The 19,528-nt window shown below is 39.6% G+C and overlaps 2 protein-coding genes across 7 annotated transcripts in view; one reads left to right on the top strand and one right to left on the bottom strand.

Moving 5' to 3' along the window:
- Positions 1-9,426, bottom strand: part of LOC125237392 (cell surface glycoprotein 1-like) — a 77,903-nt gene extending 68,477 nt beyond the window's left edge. For 2 of the 6 annotated variants that reach the window (XM_048144413.1, XM_048144429.1), the window contains exons 1-6: positions 9,251-9,426; positions 8,798-8,915; positions 4,158-4,403; positions 3,714-3,821; positions 3,023-3,130; positions 1,942-2,023 (exon numbers count right to left, since the gene is read on the bottom strand). In XM_048144413.1, coding sequence (XP_048000370.1) covers positions 1,942-2,023; positions 3,023-3,130; positions 3,714-3,821; positions 4,158-4,403; positions 8,798-8,912 — 659 coding nt within the window. In that variant the 5' untranslated portion in view covers positions 8,913-8,915; positions 9,251-9,426. Of the gene's footprint in view, positions 1-865; positions 978-1,941; positions 2,024-3,022; positions 3,131-3,713; positions 3,822-4,157; positions 4,404-8,797; positions 8,916-9,250 lie in introns of all 6 variants that reach the window. The other 4 variants (XM_048144421.1, XM_048144427.1, XM_048144418.1 and 1 more) reach the window with 4 other exon arrangements.
- A 490-nt stretch (positions 9,427-9,916) lies between these two features.
- The window catches only part of LOC125237470, a 29,580-nt gene continuing 19,968 nt past the window's right edge, over positions 9,917-19,528 (top strand). The window contains exons 1-8 of the mRNA XM_048144576.1: positions 9,917-9,932; positions 10,063-10,295; positions 11,023-11,151; positions 12,049-12,114; positions 13,388-13,518; positions 15,383-15,493; positions 17,496-17,547; positions 18,457-18,568. Of these exons, the coding sequence (XP_048000533.1) occupies positions 10,165-10,295; positions 11,023-11,151; positions 12,049-12,114; positions 13,388-13,518; positions 15,383-15,493; positions 17,496-17,547; positions 18,457-18,568 (732 nt within the window). The 5' untranslated portion in view covers positions 9,917-9,932; positions 10,063-10,164. The remainder of the gene's footprint in view (positions 9,933-10,062; positions 10,296-11,022; positions 11,152-12,048; positions 12,115-13,387; positions 13,519-15,382; positions 15,494-17,495; positions 17,548-18,456; positions 18,569-19,528) is intronic.

Below are 19,528 nucleotides of genomic sequence, written 5' to 3'. Positions count from 1 at the left end.
TTTTACCCGCTGGTATTCAAGGACAAAACACGTGTTTCCGAGCTAGTGAGGGGAAAAACGAAATACGAGTACATCAGAATAACAGCGCCCTCCTGACAATGGTCATATGTATATTTTGGTCAGGGTTTAACCCTTAGATGCTTGACCTTGACAAAGATTTATTCAAAATTTTGACATGCTATCAATAGAATCAAAAATATATAATGCATATATCACCATTAGATACCTATTCGTCTACGTATTTCTCTTTCTATATGGTTTATTTCAGTGTATAGGCAACAAGCGGAATTCCATCGCAAATCAGTGATATTGTTATTTAAGTAAAAATGTCGTCACTTTCATTACGTAGAACATGCCGTGCACACTGACGCACTCAAACGATGCAAAATGTCCTTCTGGGCCATTTTTTCAAAGTTGTCCACCCCCCTTTTTTTTGGAATTGGAAATTTTTATGTGGTTTCCACTCAGAATCGAGAGGTCTTTCAATCTTAATAGGAGAAAAAAAGTGTCCCAAGGTTTTTTTCATACATTTTGTATGGTAGTAACGGAATGGAAGGTTTGAAAAATGTATGGAAATCTTGGGACATTTTTTTTTCTCCTAGGATCGAAAGATCTCGCGATTCTGAGTATGAATCGCGTAAAAAATACCCATGTTGCAAAAAAAGTGGGGTGGACAACTTTGAAAAAAAAAATGGCCCTTCTCTTCTGCTGAAAAACGAGGAGATATGAGGAGAAGAGTGTCACGCCAGAACAGTAACCTGCAGCTCCAACTCACGGGAGCTGGATTGAATATGAATGTAAAACGTGATCGACACCGAGCGTCCCTACACTAGATCTACATTTATATCAAACGGTTGGAACTCACGCGCGGGGCACCTCTAGGCGTGCGCAGCAAGAAGTGTCCGTCATGCGGCGCGCACTCGGCGCATGACGCGCACAGCGGCCCGCGACCACATTCCACGCACCAGAAGGGGAACCTGCACAAAATATTAAGAAAATTGGACCGATTTTTGGTTGGCGAACGCGTCAATAGGTTTGAGGAGACCATTCCTAACGACCGGTCTGGCGTAGTCTGTAGTGACCCTGCCTGCTAAGCCGCGGTCTCGGGTGCTAATCCCGGTAAGGGCATTTATTTGTGTGATGAGCTTTAGGTGGTAGTTTGAGGAATAAACAAAATAAATAAATATTATACTTAAGTAGGACATTCTTACACAGATTGACTGAGTCCCACGGTAAGCTCAAGAAGGCTTGTGTTGTGGTACTCAAACGACGATAAATATAATATATAAATACTTATATACATACATAGAAAACATGACTCAGGAACAAATATCTGTGCTCATCACACAAATAAATGCCCTTACCGGGATTTGAATCCAGGACCGCGGCTTAGCAGGCAGGGTCACTAGGCCAGACTGATCGTCAAAAAATAAAAAAAGCGATCTACATAAAGAATGACAGATATCTCTCAAGATTTCTCTTTCGACATGCTTTGTGAGCAATGATTGTGAACTTAAATATCACGTTCCGTTTATAGTATGAATTTTCTGAGATGAACTTTTCGCTTTTGCCCTAATCTGTTAAACAAAGGCCTTTGTTTCTATTATTCACCGCGGCTAGCTCCCGTTTAAACGGCACGTGCTATAGTCTCAGTGTAGTTAAAAAGCAACTATCATGATAGTAATAAGGTTCAAATCCATAAAAAGCCCTTTCGGAGATAACACATTTTGTCAACTTCAAAAGTTACCTGCATACTGCAAACTGTTTAATAAATTTGAACCTTATTGCTATCATGATAGTTGCTTTTTAACTACACTGAGACTTTAGCACGTGCTGTGGAAACGGGAGCTAACCGCCGCGAATAATAGAAACAAAGGCCTTTGTTTAACAGATTAGAGCAAAAGCGAAAAGTTCATCTCAGAAAATTCATACTATACTCACCCATCAGTAAACGCAGCACAGTCCTTACAGCAATTATTGTTCATATCATATTCGTCATCCATCGGTTCATCCTTGGGAATATCTGAAAAATATCAGTAACTTTATATAACGACAAAATTTAAATTTATAAAAACCCTCGACGTAGTGAACCGATTTGGCTAAGCACACTCCCGAATAATTCAAAATTCAAACGAAAAAATAATAAAATTTAAATGGGTTCATTAATTCGGGAGCTACGATGCCACAGACAGAGACACACACAGAAACAGACACGCTAAACTTATAACAGTTATAACTAGGGATGTTACGAATATTTGCATTCGCATTCACATATGCGAAAGATTCGTATTCTTTTAAACATTTGCATTGACATTCGCATTCGCTTCAAACGATGCGAATGTTTTGCGAATGCGAATATGTGCAAGTCGCAGCTTGTTCCTCGCCCGCGCAGGCCGCTCCAATTGCTACTTCTCGACTGTCGACTCGCGCATGCGCAGATAGCTCAAATTCGTACGATGTAAAGTTCGTACTCGGCATTTTGACCAATAGTAAGCATTTTTACCCAGCGGGTTGTGGGTGATTGCTTGGTTTTTATTTTGGTTTTTTATGAAATTCAGCAATATTCGCATTCGCATTCTGAATATTCGCATTCGCATTCGCGAATGTGACACATGCGACATTCGTGACATCCCTTTATAACACCCCGTCGTTTTTGCGTTGGGGGTTAAAAATAAAGTAAATAAGAAAATTGGCAATCAGCGGAAGCAATCAAGTTTTCTAAATTGTACATTTAGTCATTTACATGTTTTAATTACAAGTATTCATCAAATCTGAAAAAAGTATCAATAATTCACTGCGACACCGTCTGCCGTCACTATTTGAAAAAGATCCTAGAAAATGGATCGAAACATGTCGAGCGTTATGTTCACTTAATTAACAGTGAGCACAGTATAATAAAGGTAATATTGCACGCCAAAGGAAGTTATTAAATATTTAGCACGCTTTTTTGATCACCATTGTCCGAGTTGTGCCCTGAGTGTCCCGCTCAAAATAGTTTATATACTTTTGGTGAAACACTCACATGGTTCAATGGGCGCCTCTTGAAGGACTGGCAGTTCAGAGACTGCGGGCACATCTACAGGCATTTCTGGCTTAGGCACGAGGTCTGGTATCGGGTCTTCATTATTACCTAAAATACATTATATGTTCAGTAGCTGCACAGAACTATATCAAGATAGAAAGAAAAAGTATGTTCTTCGCGTGGCAAAAAGAAGACTCGACGACTTCTTTGCTCGCCGCGAACAACAGTCTGCTCGACGATTGGGTGCCAAGTTAGTTTTCCATTGCAGCTTAATTTGACGAGCCCGACTTGACGTAAGAGTACTGCGACACCCGTCTGTCTTGACTATTTGAAAAAGATCCTAGGAAATGGATCGAATCGAAACATGTCGAGCGTTATTTTCACTCAATTAACCGTGAGCACATTATAATAAAGAGTAAGTACTATCGTACAGTATGGCCACTCCCGCTGCCCGCTGAAAGTGCCGCCCACCTGCTCTCTGCGGTTACCGCCTGTCAAAAACGCGTCCAGTCGAACTGTCATTATCTCAATCATACAACCATGGTACGCGTTCATCTACACGAGCTTAGACTGTGTGCGTAGGAACGCGCCTTTCACATATTTATCACGCATTTTTTTCATCACCATTGTCCGAGGTGCGCCGTAAATGGCCCGCTCAAAATGGTTTTAATATTTTTGGTGAAACACTCACGTGGTTCAATGGGCACCTCTTGAAGGACTGGCAGTTCAGAGACTGCGGGCACATCTACAGGCATTTCTGGCTTAGGCACCATGTCTGGTATCGGGTCTTCATTATTAACTGAAATACATTATATGGTCAGTAGCCGGCTTGCCGCACAACTATATATCAAGATAGAAAGAAAAAGTATGTTCTTCGCGTGGCAAAAAGAACACTCGACGACTTCTTTGCTCGACGCGAACGACAGTTTGCTCGCGGATTGGGTGTCAAGCTAGTTTTCCATTGCAGCTTTTTTTTTCTCATGGCTTTTACTCCCCGCCAATTTGAGCCAGGTGGATATTGCCAATATAGTGGTGAGGACTTTGACTTTTTTTTTTACGAGTTTACTTTTTTATAATTTTGTGCTACGCAATTACTTTTCATTTTTACTTATTTTACTGAGTAAACGAAACTTACGTGGTGGTGTGTCTTCTTTAGACATTACAGGCTCTTTAGAGACTTTAGGTCTGGGTTTATAAGTGTGCTTTATGTCTGATCTGACTTGTCTGGGCTTTTCTGATGCGCTTAGAGGCACAGCTGTAGATACTAATCTGGATCTAAAGGTATTTCTCCCTATATCTTCAACTTTGAAATGATTCTCACAAAGGTAAAGCCGACGTCGCTGCCATTCTTCTTGTGTCAAAGATTTCAGTTTTTTGTTACCTGAAATTATAATATGGATATTTTGAAATCCTATTTAATATTGTCTACATGCTTGATAAGTCATTTGAATATATTAAAGTGAAAGAGAATAAAAAAACATGCTTGTTGTTCAGAAAACTAATATTTTTTGTTTGATAATGATATACAGTTGTGTGCAAAATAATAACAGTCACTAATAAAATGAAAACTAGAAATGGGCCGAATATTCGGTATTCGGCATATTCGGCAAGTTTTTAATTGTTCGTATTCGGCCGAATTATTCGGTTGCATTGCCGACTATTTACCGAATAAACAAAGTAAATAACTAATGAAGATCTTACGTACTCCATTGGATAATAAGCTCTTATTTTAGTAGCTTTTTAAGGAACTGCAAAAAAAAGAGAAACCTATGCGTCAAAATATAAATACAATTGTTTTTTTTTTCAAGTTAAAAACCCGTAGTTTGTGAGTTGAGACGAATTCAGAGTTGTTTTAACTAAGTTTTAGTTATCCACTAAATCATAAAAACATAGTTGTAGTAACATATGTAAGGATTATCAATCATTTAATAGTTTTAATGAATCCCCTTAAAAAATATGGCGTAACCAAATGTTCGGCCGAATGTTCGGTTCGGTAAGAGCTGAACCGAATGTTCGGCCGAATATTCGTATTTGGCAAAGTCCATATTCGGCCCATCTCTAATGAAAACTAAGGGAAAATCATAATTTAAAATAAATTAATTTGGAATTTCCTTTATTGTTTTTACTAATATACTTAACACTGATCCAAAATTAGATTCAAACATAATTTAAACAACATTGTAAGTAAAAAAAGTGGTTATTTATTTATTTATTTAATCAAAAAGTAACACAGCATTACAGTTTACACCAAGGCACTGTGAAACTACAAAAATACAAAAAAAGACTTACAAAAAACAAAAAAAAACAATGAAAAACTATTTTTCAGACAGGAGTCTAGGATTGTTTTATTTTAAAAATCATATAGCCAATCAAGCACGGATCCAGCTTCGTGCCCAGGGTGGGTCACGTGGTAAAGGCCCGGGGACCCAGGGGGGGGTCACGTGGTCTACTTGTATGGCCAACTTAGGCTCCGGGGGGGGGGGGGGGGGGCGGTCATGACCCCCATGACCCCCCCTGGATCCGCGCATGTAGCCAATGGAAAGTATACAATTGTATTCTATTATTACATTTTAGTATGTTGTCTACAGAGTGTAACAAAAATGGTGGTGATCCGTTTAAGGGCGTACTCAGTATCGTATTCTTATCAGGAAAAAGTAGAAGAAAATTTTTTTTTCGCTAAAAAAATTTTCACTTTTGTATGAGCCGGGCCGCGCGAATCGGTCGAATCTCCATACAAAGATAAAAAATTTTTTTGCGAAAAAAAAAATTTTATCCTACTTTTTCCTGATGAGAATACGATACTGAATACGCCCTTAAACGGATCACCACCATTTTTGTTACACCCTGTATTATTGACAATCAAAGTTTTACATCAGTGTGGATAGATCAGTCGGACTCGGAGGGAAACTACTCAGGGTGTCCACTACTAAACCCAAAAAAAATTCCCTGACTTTTCCCTGACTTTCCATGACCATTTAAGAAAATTTCCCTGACCAAATTTTTAATTTTTACCACTTTTGCTTAGGGTTGCAAAAAAAAAGGTTTTTTGTCTTGAAAAAACCTAAAAAAATTTTTAGGGTTCCGTACCTTAAAAAGGAAAAAACCGGCCAAGAGCGTGTCGGGCCACGCTCAGTGTAGGGTTCCGTAGTTTTCCGTATTTTTCTCAAAAACTACTGAACCTATCAAGTTCAAAACAATTTTCCTAGAAAGTATTCATAAAGTTCTACTTTTGTGATTTTTTTCATATTTTTTAAACATATGGTTCAAAAGTTAGAGGGGGGGACGCACTTTTTTTCCTTTAGGAGCGATTATTTCCGAAACTATTAATATTATCAAAAAACCGGCCAAGAGCGTGTCGGGCCACGCTCAGTGTAGGGTTCCGTAGTTTTCCGTATTTTTCTCAAAAACTACTGAACCTATCAAATTCAAAATAATTTTCCAAGAAAGTCCTTATAAAGTTCTATTTTTGTGATTTTTTTCATATTTTTTAAACATATGGTTCAAAAGTTAGAGGGGGGGGGACGCACTTTTTTTTCCTTTAGGAGCGATTATTTCCGAAAATATTAATATTATCAAAAAACGATCTTAGTAAACCCTTATTCATTTTTAAATACCTATCCAACAATATATCACACGTTGGGGTTGGAATGAAAAAAAACATCAGCCCCCACTTTACATGTAAGGGGGGTACCCTAATAAAACATTTTTTTCCATTTTTTATTTTTGCACTTTGTTGGCGTGATTGATATACATATTGGTACCAAATTTCAGCTTTCTAGTGCTAACGGTTACTGAGATTATCCGCGGACGGACGGACGGACGGACGGACGGACGGACGGACGGACGGACGGACGGACGGACGGACGGACGGACGGACGGACAGACAGACATGGCGAAACTATAAGGGTTCCTAGTTGACTACGGAACCCTAAAAACGATATTAGTAAACCCTTATTCATTTTTTAATACCTATCCAACGATATATCACACGTTGGGGTTGGAATGAAAAAAAATATCAGCCCCCACTTTACATGTAGGGGGGGTGCCCTAACGAAACATTTTTTTCCACTTTTTATTTTTGCACTTTGTTGGCGTGATTGATATACATATTGGTACCAAATTTCAGCTTTCTAGTGCTAACGGTTACTGAGATTATCCGCGGACGGACGGACGGACGGACGGACGGACGGACGGACAGACAGACATGGCGAAACTATAAGGGTTCCTAGTTGACTACGGAACCCTAAAAACGGAACCCTTATAGGATCACTCGTGCGTCTGTCTGTCCGTCTGTCAATCCAATTTTTTTCTGGAATATGTGTGTGTTCTAAAGTACAAAATATTAAAATTTGCAAGGCAGTTCATACTTTTGTACCTAAGGTTAACTATTAAACTTTAATTTCTGGTTTTATAAAACTAACGTAAACGAAATCTGTAGTTCGTAGTTATCGCCATTTACTTTTGGCTATACCAGTGCCGGCCCGTGCATCAGGGTAGAGCGAGTTTGAGTTTCAGCGCCCTTAGATATCCTACACCAGAAAAAACATCTCGCGAGCGCAGCGAGTGCGAATTTTTTTCCCCTTTTATATTGTACATAACACATAACATAGGAAACAAAATGAAGTACCTAGTCTATCAGAGCAGAGTAGTTATGTGCAAGTTGCGGAATGTTTCCAAAAAAATCTTAAATTTCATGAAAAATTCACGAAACTTTCACGAAAAATAAAGGGATTTTAAATTTATGAAATGAAAAATAGTAAACGCGAGCGGAGCGAGCGCGAAATTTTTTCTTTGTCAGCGTCGGGATGCCCATTTAGGTGTTTTGCCACTACATGTGCCTTTAGGTTTCCAAGTATTTGAACTCATCGTCACCCTTATTATCCTCCTATGCTCCTTTGACTCATACAAATTGCGCCTCTATGTGACGTTTTGCGCCATTAGCTTTATGAGGAGCTCCGCTTTGGATTTGTCGGATAGATAGAATTTGGACAGCAATGTAACTTTGTCTTTGTCGTTTTCACATCGCCCTAACAGAAGCACCTACCTTATGAATGTTGGAGGTACATGGTGACATTGGTGCAACTTTCCAGTTAATCTGAATCACAATAACTGAATTTATTCGCGACCCCCTTCGCCATTTTGGAATATGTGGGTAGGGCACGCAATGTAAAAAAAAAAGTGGATTTTTCCACATTTACGATTTTGGGCCGGATAAATTAAGGTCAGCTAGAGCATGAAGATATCTCTCATTAGCAGTCACTGGGATGGAGGCCAGGTACTACCTATCCTAGCCTAGCCTAGGTATACTTGTCATGAAAAGTCTAGAGACAATTTTAAGTGGCCTTAAAATCACTACCGGGAATCCATCTTTGCTGTCATGGATGTGGCCAACCCAAGAAATCATATTATTTTTTCAATAATTTTTGATTTTTTTTCTTGGTGCCAAGTTTTTCCCTGACCTCCAAATCATTTCCCTGACTTTCCCTGACTTTCCATGACCACTATGAGCTTCCCTGACTTTTCCCTGACTTTCCCTGATTTTCCAGAAAGTGGACACCCTGACTACTTTAAATCCTTAACTGCTTAAAGGATTTTAGAAAATGGTGAGCACTTTTCTTTCTTTTGAAACATAAAGGAATGTCTCCTTTAAGTCAAATGAGCCAGCTTAAGGATTTATAAGGAGTAGTTTCCCTAGGCCCAATTTATCATTCCACAGTGTATAACTTAAGCAATGTCTCCATTCAAACCTGTAATACAATTATGTCTGATTCTCACCTGAATGTTGTACCCATAATTTTAACCGAGGTTCATCATTGACAGGGAACCTGAACATGGACATGTCCTCTGAATTATTGACACAATTGCGGTATTGACATTTATGATGAGGCATGTTCTGTAAGAAACAATGAATATTAAATATTAGTAGAGTGGATGCTGCCATTGCCCTTGTCATGGCTTTTTTTCTCGGTCATCTCTATTTCTTTCAAATTTTTGGCAGTAAAGGTTTATTATTGGCTAGAGATGAAATAACTACTTCAAATGGGAGAATGCTCAAAATCTACTAAAGTAATTGATAAGTGTTTGAAATGCTCCAAATGCTGCAGTGTCTTCTTATTAACATAGTAATCTCTAATCTTTCTCCTAAATTGTATACTTATGTAAGATTAATACATGTATGTACATAATATTTTAAATAAAAGAGAACTGAATAAAAAGTGAAAATAGTACCTTAAGAACTAATGCTGCACCAAAACTTGAAGATATCAGAGGCACTCAGGTGAGCTCTGGTTTACTGTTAAAAACACTTGATTTAATTGTGCTCGTATCTACGAAATAAACTAATATAAAAGAGCGGTATTTATATTATTTCAGCCAAAAGTGATTTACTGATTTGTGATGTTTGTGATAACACACATCTGACGCATCTGGCATCTGACACACTTGACAGTGACACAGACACAGGACTGACAGAACACAGACGACCCATGTTCAGAAATCACTCGAATGTGGCTTTCTCGCACAACAAGAATATAATAGAATAGAAATCGTTTATTCTTGGTAAATATTACAAATAGGTATTACAATACAAACAAACACATACTACTCTACATAATACTCACTACTCCACTTACAGGATAGCATGTGGATGATTTTGGTACGAAGCGGTCATTTGTTAGCTTTTCTGTCTCATGTGCAACCATGTGCAACTCATGTGTAAAGAAGAGAGTGTGGGTTTGGTAAAGAATATAATATTCACAAATAATATAATACTCATCCACATACTATTCTGTAAGTGAAGAAATATAGTTAATTTTTTTTTACTCTCACGTGAAATGTCGCGGTACGTTGCGGCCGTCTGTTAGCAAAACTCACTACTACTGGTCTGTTAGCTACTTCAGGTCAAGTTCAGGTATAGTTGTTCCACAGTTGTTCTGTCAGAACTGTCAGAAGAGAAGTGACACCCTTGCTTGTGATTTGTGTGATGCTTGTGTTGTTCTTGAATTTTACTAAAATTAAATAATCATCAATTCGTGCTCCAGGTGCAGTTCTTGTGAGTGCCTCTGAAGCAGTCTAAAAGTGGTCAAGTTAAATATTTCTTCCAAACGTTATTTAAATACTTTTTGTAGTTTAATAACAGTAAAATGTCTCGCTGTTGCGTCGTAAGCTGCGAAAATACTTCATACAACACAAATTGTGCATTCTATAAATTTCCCCAAGCATATTGGAAAATGGACCAAAGAACAAAATGGATAGAAGCTGTAAGAAAAATAAAGTAAGTTACCCTGCAGTTATGCTCCATTTCAAATACAAAGGCTCAATAGCACTTGAAACTTAACAAAGGTCTTTTTAAAAATGTGGGTAATAAATGTCTTGCTGTATAAGTGTCTGAAGACTGGCCAGGTATAATTCTTTTTTTTATAAGCCTACTGTTAATGCCTGCTGACTCGTTCCTGTGCACTGTGCTATCAAGCCTTTGTGCTAAATAATTTAACATTATCATATTGCCTAAGATGCTCTGTTTCTTTTTTAATAGATATGTACCATATTGCAATGACCTGTAGGGTATCATGTTGCTATGAAACTATTGTACCTAGTGTAAGATCTGTACACCTACATGAGAGCAATAAAAACACTCTTCTAAATTTATCTATCTATTTATCTGTCACCACCTAGTGAAATATAATAATCAACATACAACATACAATCACGCCTGTGTCCCATGAAGGGGTAGGCAGAGCACATGAAACTACTCAGGTTTCAGTGCCACTCTTGGCAAATAAGGGGTTGAATGAAAACGAAATTGTGACATTGCTGTGACAGGTTGCCAGCCTCTCGCCTACGCCACAATTTAACCCATATCCCATAGTAGCCTTCAACGACACCCACGGGAAGAAAGGGGGTGGTGAAATTCTTAACCCGTCACCACACGGGCATCATTTTATATTTTATTTTAGATGTAATGAAATTAAACCAAATTTTGTATATGATTGTTGTTTTAGCACTGGTACTGATGAAGCTCAGTGGAACCCTCGGAATCATGATCATATATGCAGCGCACATTTCGTTGGCGGAAAAAAGACAACAGTGTTAAAAAGCCCCAGTTATATTCCTACAATATTCGCCCCAGTGTATGTATCAAAGGTTTACAGAAATTCAAAAACTTTTTCCATTTTTGTGTGGAGATTGAAACATTACATTTCATAAATTTAAATTTCCTATACTTCTTGTGGAACTTTTAAGAACTTTTAATTTTTTACATAACAGAACATCATTAATATATTTTTCAGTACAGATGGTGTTTTTTTTACGCACTAGTGCGAGAAGTGGTTCATTATATGCCAGGTCGAAACTTCGGAGGCTCATCTGTACTGAAAAACGTCGTACGATACACGTGCGAAAAGGAAATTCGTAACTCGTGTCGATTTAAAACACTCCCTTCGGTCGTGTTTTAATTTATCGACACTCGTTTCGAACTTCCTTTTTTACTCACTTGTATCGTAATGTACTATTTCAGTACAGATGGTGTTTTTTTACGCACTAGTGCGAGAAGTGGATCATTATATGCCTGGTCGAAACTTCGGAGGCTCATCTGTACTGAAAAACGTCGTTCGATACACGTGCGGAAAGGAAATTCGTAACTCGTGTCGATTTAAAACACTCCCTTCGGTCGTGTTTTAATTTATCGCCAATCGTTTCGGACTTCCTCTTTTACGCACTTGTATCGAAATGTACTAATGAAATTTATGAATATTACAATACATGTGCGGAAAAGAGGAAATTCGAAACGAGTGGCGATAAATTAAAACACGACCGAAGGGAGTGTTTTAAATCGACACGCGTGACGAATTTCCTTTTCGCACGTGTATCGTACGACGTTTTGCAGTACATATGATCATTTCAATTTTTAGTAATATATCACCCTTCGGTTGTGTTTTAATTTATCGCCACTCGTTCTGAACTTCCTCTTCCGCACTTGTATCGTAATGTACTATTAAAGAGGCCAATAGAATTTTTTTTTGTTTTAGTGGTAGTAAAAGCTCACTGCGGCGTATGAAATTATTAAAAAAAAGACTGAATGCTGCCAGCAAAAGGTAAGTGTCTATCTATACTATGTAATTTAAGTATTAAAAAAACGTAAACAAATAAATTTGTACATTTTCGGGTAGTTACATTTGTCGGCATGTCGGAGAACCCACCAAATACAAAGTCAAGCCGATTTGTCATCAAGCACCTTGTCTTTATATTCTGACCACAAGAGTAGAAATTAAAAAATTAAAAAGTGGCAACATTGTAGTCACCCTTTTCAAATCAATAGGGAACTTGCTGTAATAGTTAAAGTAAAATATTTTTCAGTACAGATGGTGCTTTTTTTACGCACTAGTGCGAGAAGTGGTTCATTATATGTCAGGTCGAAACTTCGGAGGTCCATCTGTACTGAAAAACGTCGTTCGATACACGTGCGAAAAGGAAATTCGTAACTCGTGTCGATTTAAAACACTCCCTTCGGTCGTGTTTTAATTTATCGCCACTCGTTTCGAACTTCCTCTTTTTCGCACTTGTATCGAAATGTACTATTATACCATGCACGGAATAAAGCATCAGATAATTATAAGAAAAACTTTTGATCAAAACTTTTGTTGTTTAAGTAAATTTATCATATGTTTATCTCCTCGCTAAGACGCATTTGCATGTTTTTGATGTATACCCTACTTTTTAAAACATTTATGAACCTCCAGGTCTTTTATCCCATAAACATGTTTGCTACCTATGTATTTGATATATGACATGACTGTATGTGTTCAGAACAATAAATAAATAAAAAAAAATACAAAAAAAAACATGGACTGAAATTATTTTTTAATCCTATATAAGCTAGGAACATACTACGCGGACGTCCGTCGTAAATCGACCGCGACCGCGACCGATCAGCGTGCACGGAACAAAACATCCAGCGAGCCAGATTTCGATCGGACGTCCATGCGCTCAAGGCCACGTCCACGTCCGTCGACCGATAGTTTGCACGGCTACGTGTATTTCCATTGTCCAGATTCCCGTCCGCGGTCGATTTACGACGGACGTCCGGGTAGTATGTTCCTAGCTGTTTAATAAGTAGAAATATATAAACTACCTGATTTGACCGTGAGGTCACTCAATTCGATTTCATATGAATTCTATATTAGCAAGTCGTCGTTCAAATTCGTTTTGTCAGTTCAAAAAGAAGCTGATTTCACTAGGAATACTAGGATGCAAGTAGCCTATATGTGCGAAAAAACGGGACGACACTACGATGTTGCCACTTTCTAATTTCTACTCTCTTTGGCCAGACTTATGAGTAAACTTAACTTTGTATTTTTTTCTTTTTAGCGGAAATACAGATACATTTGAACCATACTACTTTACGAGGTTAGGCAACAACCCTTCTGGTGCCAGACGCAAACGCAAACGAAAATCGGAAAACAAACAGGATTCGTCAAACAGTCCTGTATATTTTTCTGGTAAATATATTCAATAAGGTACTGGAGGGCAATTGTAACTGATCCATTTTTTCCAGTATTACACGATGATGTTGAGTTCTACATGTATCCACTGAACACGCCTACCATATACAAGGTGCTCGCGAGGAACCCGCATAACTTGAACCACGCGTTTCTGAGGCAAAAAGAAAGAAAAAATGTTATATGAATTTTAAAATCTTTCGCCAAAAAAAAATTTTTTTTGTTTTTTGGACGTATTTTCACATAAAAATTTTTTTTATCCATAAAGTTGGCAATTAAAATGAGTTCCTTCATTTATTTTTCTAAAAACCAAATTATTTGGAAGTTTTTCTTGTCACATTTTGACATCTATCAATGACTACTGTGAGACTATGCTCCACAATTGCGCATCAGCGCCGTTAAGAAACTTTTTCTACTGAGTAACAATACGGAAATGTTTTTTTTTAAATTGGCAATAACTCTGAAACTAGACGAAATCTAGAAAAGTTTATATGACATTTTAGTCTTAAAATGTGACCAAGAATATGCCGTTAAAGTTATATGGGTTCCTCGCGAGCACCTTGTATATAACCGGTGGACACTCTATTTAATAATGCAAACATTGTACAATATGGAAAAAATGGTCCAGTTACATTTGCCCCCCAGTCGAGATTAGCCCCGCTGTACCTTAGTTTATTTGAAATACTAAACTCTTTTTAAAATATCCTCGTGGTTCTAAATTGTTGGGGACAACTAAAGTAAAATCCATAAACCTACGGACCAAATTGACAAGTAAGTGTGAAGGAATGTTGCCACAGTTTGGCCAGTGTCGTTCTTATCGATATTAAAATTATTATTACATCGTAGATTTAAGGTGCACCCAGACGGGACAATGAAATTGGCAATTTGATCGGCTAATCAATATACCAACTTTTTCTGTGATTTCGACAGATCAAAAGGTCTGTAGACCGCTAATTAGAGATATTTTTTTTATTTCGAAGCAGCAATAATATTATTCGAAAATTATATAGATATTTATGATATACTTGCCATAGCGTGACAGATAATTTATTATCGTCGGACATGGTATTTTATTTTTTACCTACAGGCTCGGAAACCTTTTTATGTTTTAAAACTAGTGGGTAAAAATGCATGGTATTCATCCACTACCTCGAAGATACATAGAACAAACCAAAATGTGTACCTCTTATTTGAAACTCATATACTTATTCTTGATTTAATCTTGTCTGTTGTATGTACTTTACAACTTGTCGATATATTGTTATCGACATATACCCTTCCCTATTTTAATTTTGCTGTTCCTGCCGGCGTATCATGCTTCCAATTTTATCACTTATCCACGTTGATAAGACAACTGACACTCTCACACTGACATACTTGCCAAAGCGTGACAGAGGTCTTATCCACGTGGATAAGTGATAAAATTAGAAGCATGATACGCCGGCAGGTATCATTTTACCTGTCAGTCATTTGTCAATTTAGTCCGTAGGATTATGAATTTTACTTTAGTCTTTCCTGTGGACAATACTATTTAAAAATTCCCCTTATTCACAAAATACACCCATACCATGTATGTAAATAAATAACATACATACATACATACAATCACGCCTGTATCCCATGAAGGGGTAGGCAGAGCACATGAAACTACTCAAGTTTCAGTGCCACTCTTGGCAAATAAGGGGTTGACAGAAAACGAAATTATGACATTGCAGTGACAGGTTGCCAGCCTCTCGCCTACGCCACAATTTAACCCATATCCCACAGTCGCCTTCTACGACACCCACGGGAAGAAAGGGGGTGGTGAAATTCTTAACCCGTCACCACACGGTAAATAAATAAATAATAAAAATAAATGTTTCAGAGAGCAGTGATGATGAAGACCTATATACCTCGGTGTCCGAATACTCAGAGGCGTCTGAAGATGAGCTAACACCCCCTGAGTCCCCAGATCTGCAGGAACCGCATAAACCACGTAAGTGTTAGTGCGTTTTCACATTATCCGATCCGATATCGGATGACGGACCGATATCCCATACATTACAGGCGCCATCTTGGATTTTTTCTATTGAAATCCTTCCGACATCGGATCGGATAATGTGAAAACGGCCTAAGGCCCTTTTTTTTACGTGGAGTAATGCATTTACGCATTCCGTCTAGCCGGGGAACTAGGACGGATATGTCGGGCTCGTGGCCAAGGGGCCAAATACCGACTAAACCCTCTACGGTATACCCGTCTCGCAGCAATGGTGACGATGAACACGGGATCGCAGAGCATTCTACCGCGAACATGTCTGCTGCCGACAGCCGAAACTGTCCCCTCGTTGGACCCGAAGGCCCTGGAGCCGAAGCTCCCCCTCTCGAAGGCAGTGTGCAGGGCGACACCACACACTGGACCCTCTTGACAACCTCCACGCCGGAGACGGAAAACCCCGGGTTCCACCTCCTCAGGTTGCCGTAGCGATTTTTTATAGAAGTGGTCATCCTCGTGGCCACCACGCCGGCGTCGGCCAGCAGTGGCAACCACCCCGGCCATCATCATAGGCCCTCTGCCTAGACAGTTACGGGGACCGCAGTTTTATACAGGTCAGCGGTATTTCTGTGCCCTCACACGCGCCCAAGAGCGCTCAGCCCGAAGGCCCTCTCCAGCACACACTCGGGTGAACTCTCCCTCAATGAGAGGACGCAACCCCCCCACGACAGGACATTGGCAGCACCGATAAGGAATCACTTGAAACTCAAAGAGATTACTTACCGTTGCCCCCGGGGCGCACCGTCCAAGAATGAGAAGGGACCTGGCACACTGAGAGGTTTCCTGTCCGTAGCACCCCGTAAGTGTAAGGCATCTGTGCACGCTTTATTGGGCGTGCAGCGTGGCGGGGCGTGCGGCGTGTATATGAAACAATTGAAGGTCATACAACTGTCCTGAGTCCACGCTGCATAGGGTCCACTTAATGGCTGAGCCACGACATTGGTCTAAGCGCGACAGCGGTGAGCGGCGGCTATACATTGGAGCGAGACACAGCGATGGGACTTTTCATTCGCAGGTATGGCTGCCGCTCACCGCTGTCGCGCTTAGACCAATGTCGTGGCTGGGCCGTAAGGGTTACATTAGAGCAACGCCGCGTGTCGCAACGCAATCGGTTACATACATTTTGTATGAACTTGGTTACATTAGCTCAGCCCCGCGTGTCGCCGAGCGGCCGTATAACCGAATACAATCCCACGCGGTGCGACACGCGGCGTGACTCTAATGTAACCCCGGCTTTAGGCCTTAGTACGTCCGCCCTGTGCAGGATAACTTGAATGAGCTTCATTCGAAAACATATTTCAGCAATTCCCGTTTAGTTTGTACATTTGGATTACGTCTCCGATTTGGATAAAAATTGGTAGGCTCATAGAGTCCATGATGCTGAGCAAGATCAGTGGATCTTGGGAAACCTAGTGAGGTTTCTTTTGGGAAACCTAGTGAGGTTTCCCAAAATGTCCTAGGTTGATTTTATGAAACTTTCCTTTTTTGTTACCGAAAATGTATAGAAATCTGGTAACAAAAAAGGAAGGTTTCATACAAACTACATAGGACATTTTGGGAAACCTAGTGGATCTTGCTCAGCATCATGAACTCTATCAGCCTACCATTTTTATCGAAATCGGAGACGTGATCCAAATGTACAAACTTAACGGGAATTGCACATTTAGTTCCATTTTTAGCCCCCGACGCAAAAACGACGGGGTGTTATAAGTTTGACGTGTCTGTCTGTCTGTTTGTGTGCGTACGTGTGTCTGTCTGTGGAAAGCTAAATTAGTTGGCAGTGTTCTTAGCCATGTTTCATGAAAATCATCCACTATGTCGCGGTCGGGGGTTTTTCCCAAATTGAAATTTTTTCGTTAGGTTATAATTTCTACTATTTATTGTCTAAGAACTTTGGAGTCTTCAATAAAAATAAGAATTTAAAGTTATTCATGTTTCTTTTCAGTAGCTCCCGAGGAAGTTAATTGCTGTAAAGATTGTGCTGTAATTACTTATGGGTGAGTGTGATCCACCGTTCCTTTATAAATTTAATTTATTTCTCTTGTGTAACAATCTACTATTGCGACAATGCGACATATTAATGTTGAGATTTATAAATATCACAGCTTTAGTCATTGTCATACGCTTATGGCACTGGTCCCACCGCGAGCTAGTAAGATATGAGCTATCGGCTATAAAAACGAACAAAAGATAATCACTCCCGTGTAAATAAAAGAGACACGGCGATATTTATAGTTACTCGCCCAGCGGTGAGCTATCAAAATAAAATAGCCGTGTCTCTTTTTTTTTGCACAGGAGTGCTTATCTTTTGATCGTTTTTATAGCCAATAGCTCATAGCTTACTAGCTCGTGGTGGGACCAGTGCCTAAGTCAGCTCAGCTGTTAACAAAAATTGAACGGATGCTGAGGCCATGTCGATAAAGTTATATCGATAAACTATCAACATTTACCGATTAATTGTACTTGAAAGGTATAACTGTACATATAATCATTGCACAGAGCTTTTATTATTTACCTAAACAACACATATGTGCCATTATCTGGGTAAAGAGACCTTATTGTCGATGGCGCTTACGGCGTTATGAGCGATGTTCGTATGCAAATACGACGCCGAGTAACGGCCCGGCCACGACATTGGTCTAAGCGCGACAGCGGTGAGCGGCAGCCATACGTGCGAATGAAAAGTCCCATCGCTGTGTCTCGCTCCGATGTATGGCCGCCGCTCACCGCTGTCGCGCTTAGATCAATGTCGTGGCTGAGCCGTAAGCGAAATCGACAATAAGGTCCCTTTACCCAGATAACGTCACATATTATGATCGAAAACGACAAAGACTACTGACAAATAAAGAATGGATGACGAAAGCCGAATGAGGAACTTGACATTATTTCTGTATATGTTCTTACAGGTTCCCCTTCTGGTGCGTGGAATGTGGTCGCGGTCCGCTGTGCGCGTCGTGCGCCGAGTGCGCGCCGCACGACTCACACTTCTTGCTGCGCACGCCTAGAGGCGCCCCACGGGTGAGTTCCAACCGTTTTATACAGATTCTCTTTTTATAATATCGAGGTGCTCAAGTGGGTTTGTTTGTAGCATATGGTAATTATTTAATTAATTAATACCAATCTGAATGCTTGACCTATTATTTATTGTAATAAATTGATACACAACATCTTAACGACCCAGCCACGACATTGGTCTAAGCCCGACAGCGGTGAGCGGCAGCCATACGTGCGAATGAAAAGTCCCATGGCTGTGTCTCGCTCCAATGTATGGCCGCCGCTCACCGCTGCCGCGCTTAGACCAATGTCGTGGCTGAGACCTGAGCCGTAACGTGAGTATATCTATCCCAAGAGAGAGAGAAAGAGATGGGGGAACGGAGCAGGCGTTTAGTTACCACATCTTTTTGATGTGAGGTACGGTGGGAGAAGATTGAACGGATTTTATCAGGTAAGATGGAAAGCCGCCCGTGGTGCTTCATTATACCAAAGAGGATCTAGTATTATAGAGTTACTGTCAAAGTAAAATATGTAACACAGTGCATAGACTGACATCTCTCGACAAGTCTTTAAACTTTTGGACCAAAGTTTTGGCAATTTGGCCCATATTCTTAGCTTGATATGTAAAATGTCAAATATTAATATTAGCGCCATCTAGCCGAGCGTCCCCCAAAGGTGTAACGCGATCTAGGCCACCGTACCTTTTTCTGTAATGTTCTGAGGTACGTTTTTTTCTTAGACTTATCTGTCTATACGGAGTTACATATGTCTTTGATTATACGAAATATCATCATCATCTTACCCCTCAAGAAAAGCCCTTAAATCTGTCCCCACCTTACCTTGTGTGCTTTCCTCCCCAGTCCTCGTATACAAAATTTTGTACATATTCCAAATTTAATTTTGAACTTTTAATGAGTTATAAACGGTTCCAAACTCAAGGCGCCTCGCGCGTGAGTTCCGACCATTTTGTATCTATCGTGCTGG

This window comes from Leguminivora glycinivorella, chromosome 21, assembly GCF_023078275.1.
Source record: "Leguminivora glycinivorella isolate SPB_JAAS2020 chromosome 21, LegGlyc_1.1, whole genome shotgun sequence".
Taxonomy (NCBI): Eukaryota; Metazoa; Arthropoda; class Insecta; order Lepidoptera; family Tortricidae; genus Leguminivora; species Leguminivora glycinivorella.
The sequence above is the reverse complement of the archived record's forward strand: the minus strand, read 5'-3'. Positions and strand labels throughout refer to the sequence as shown.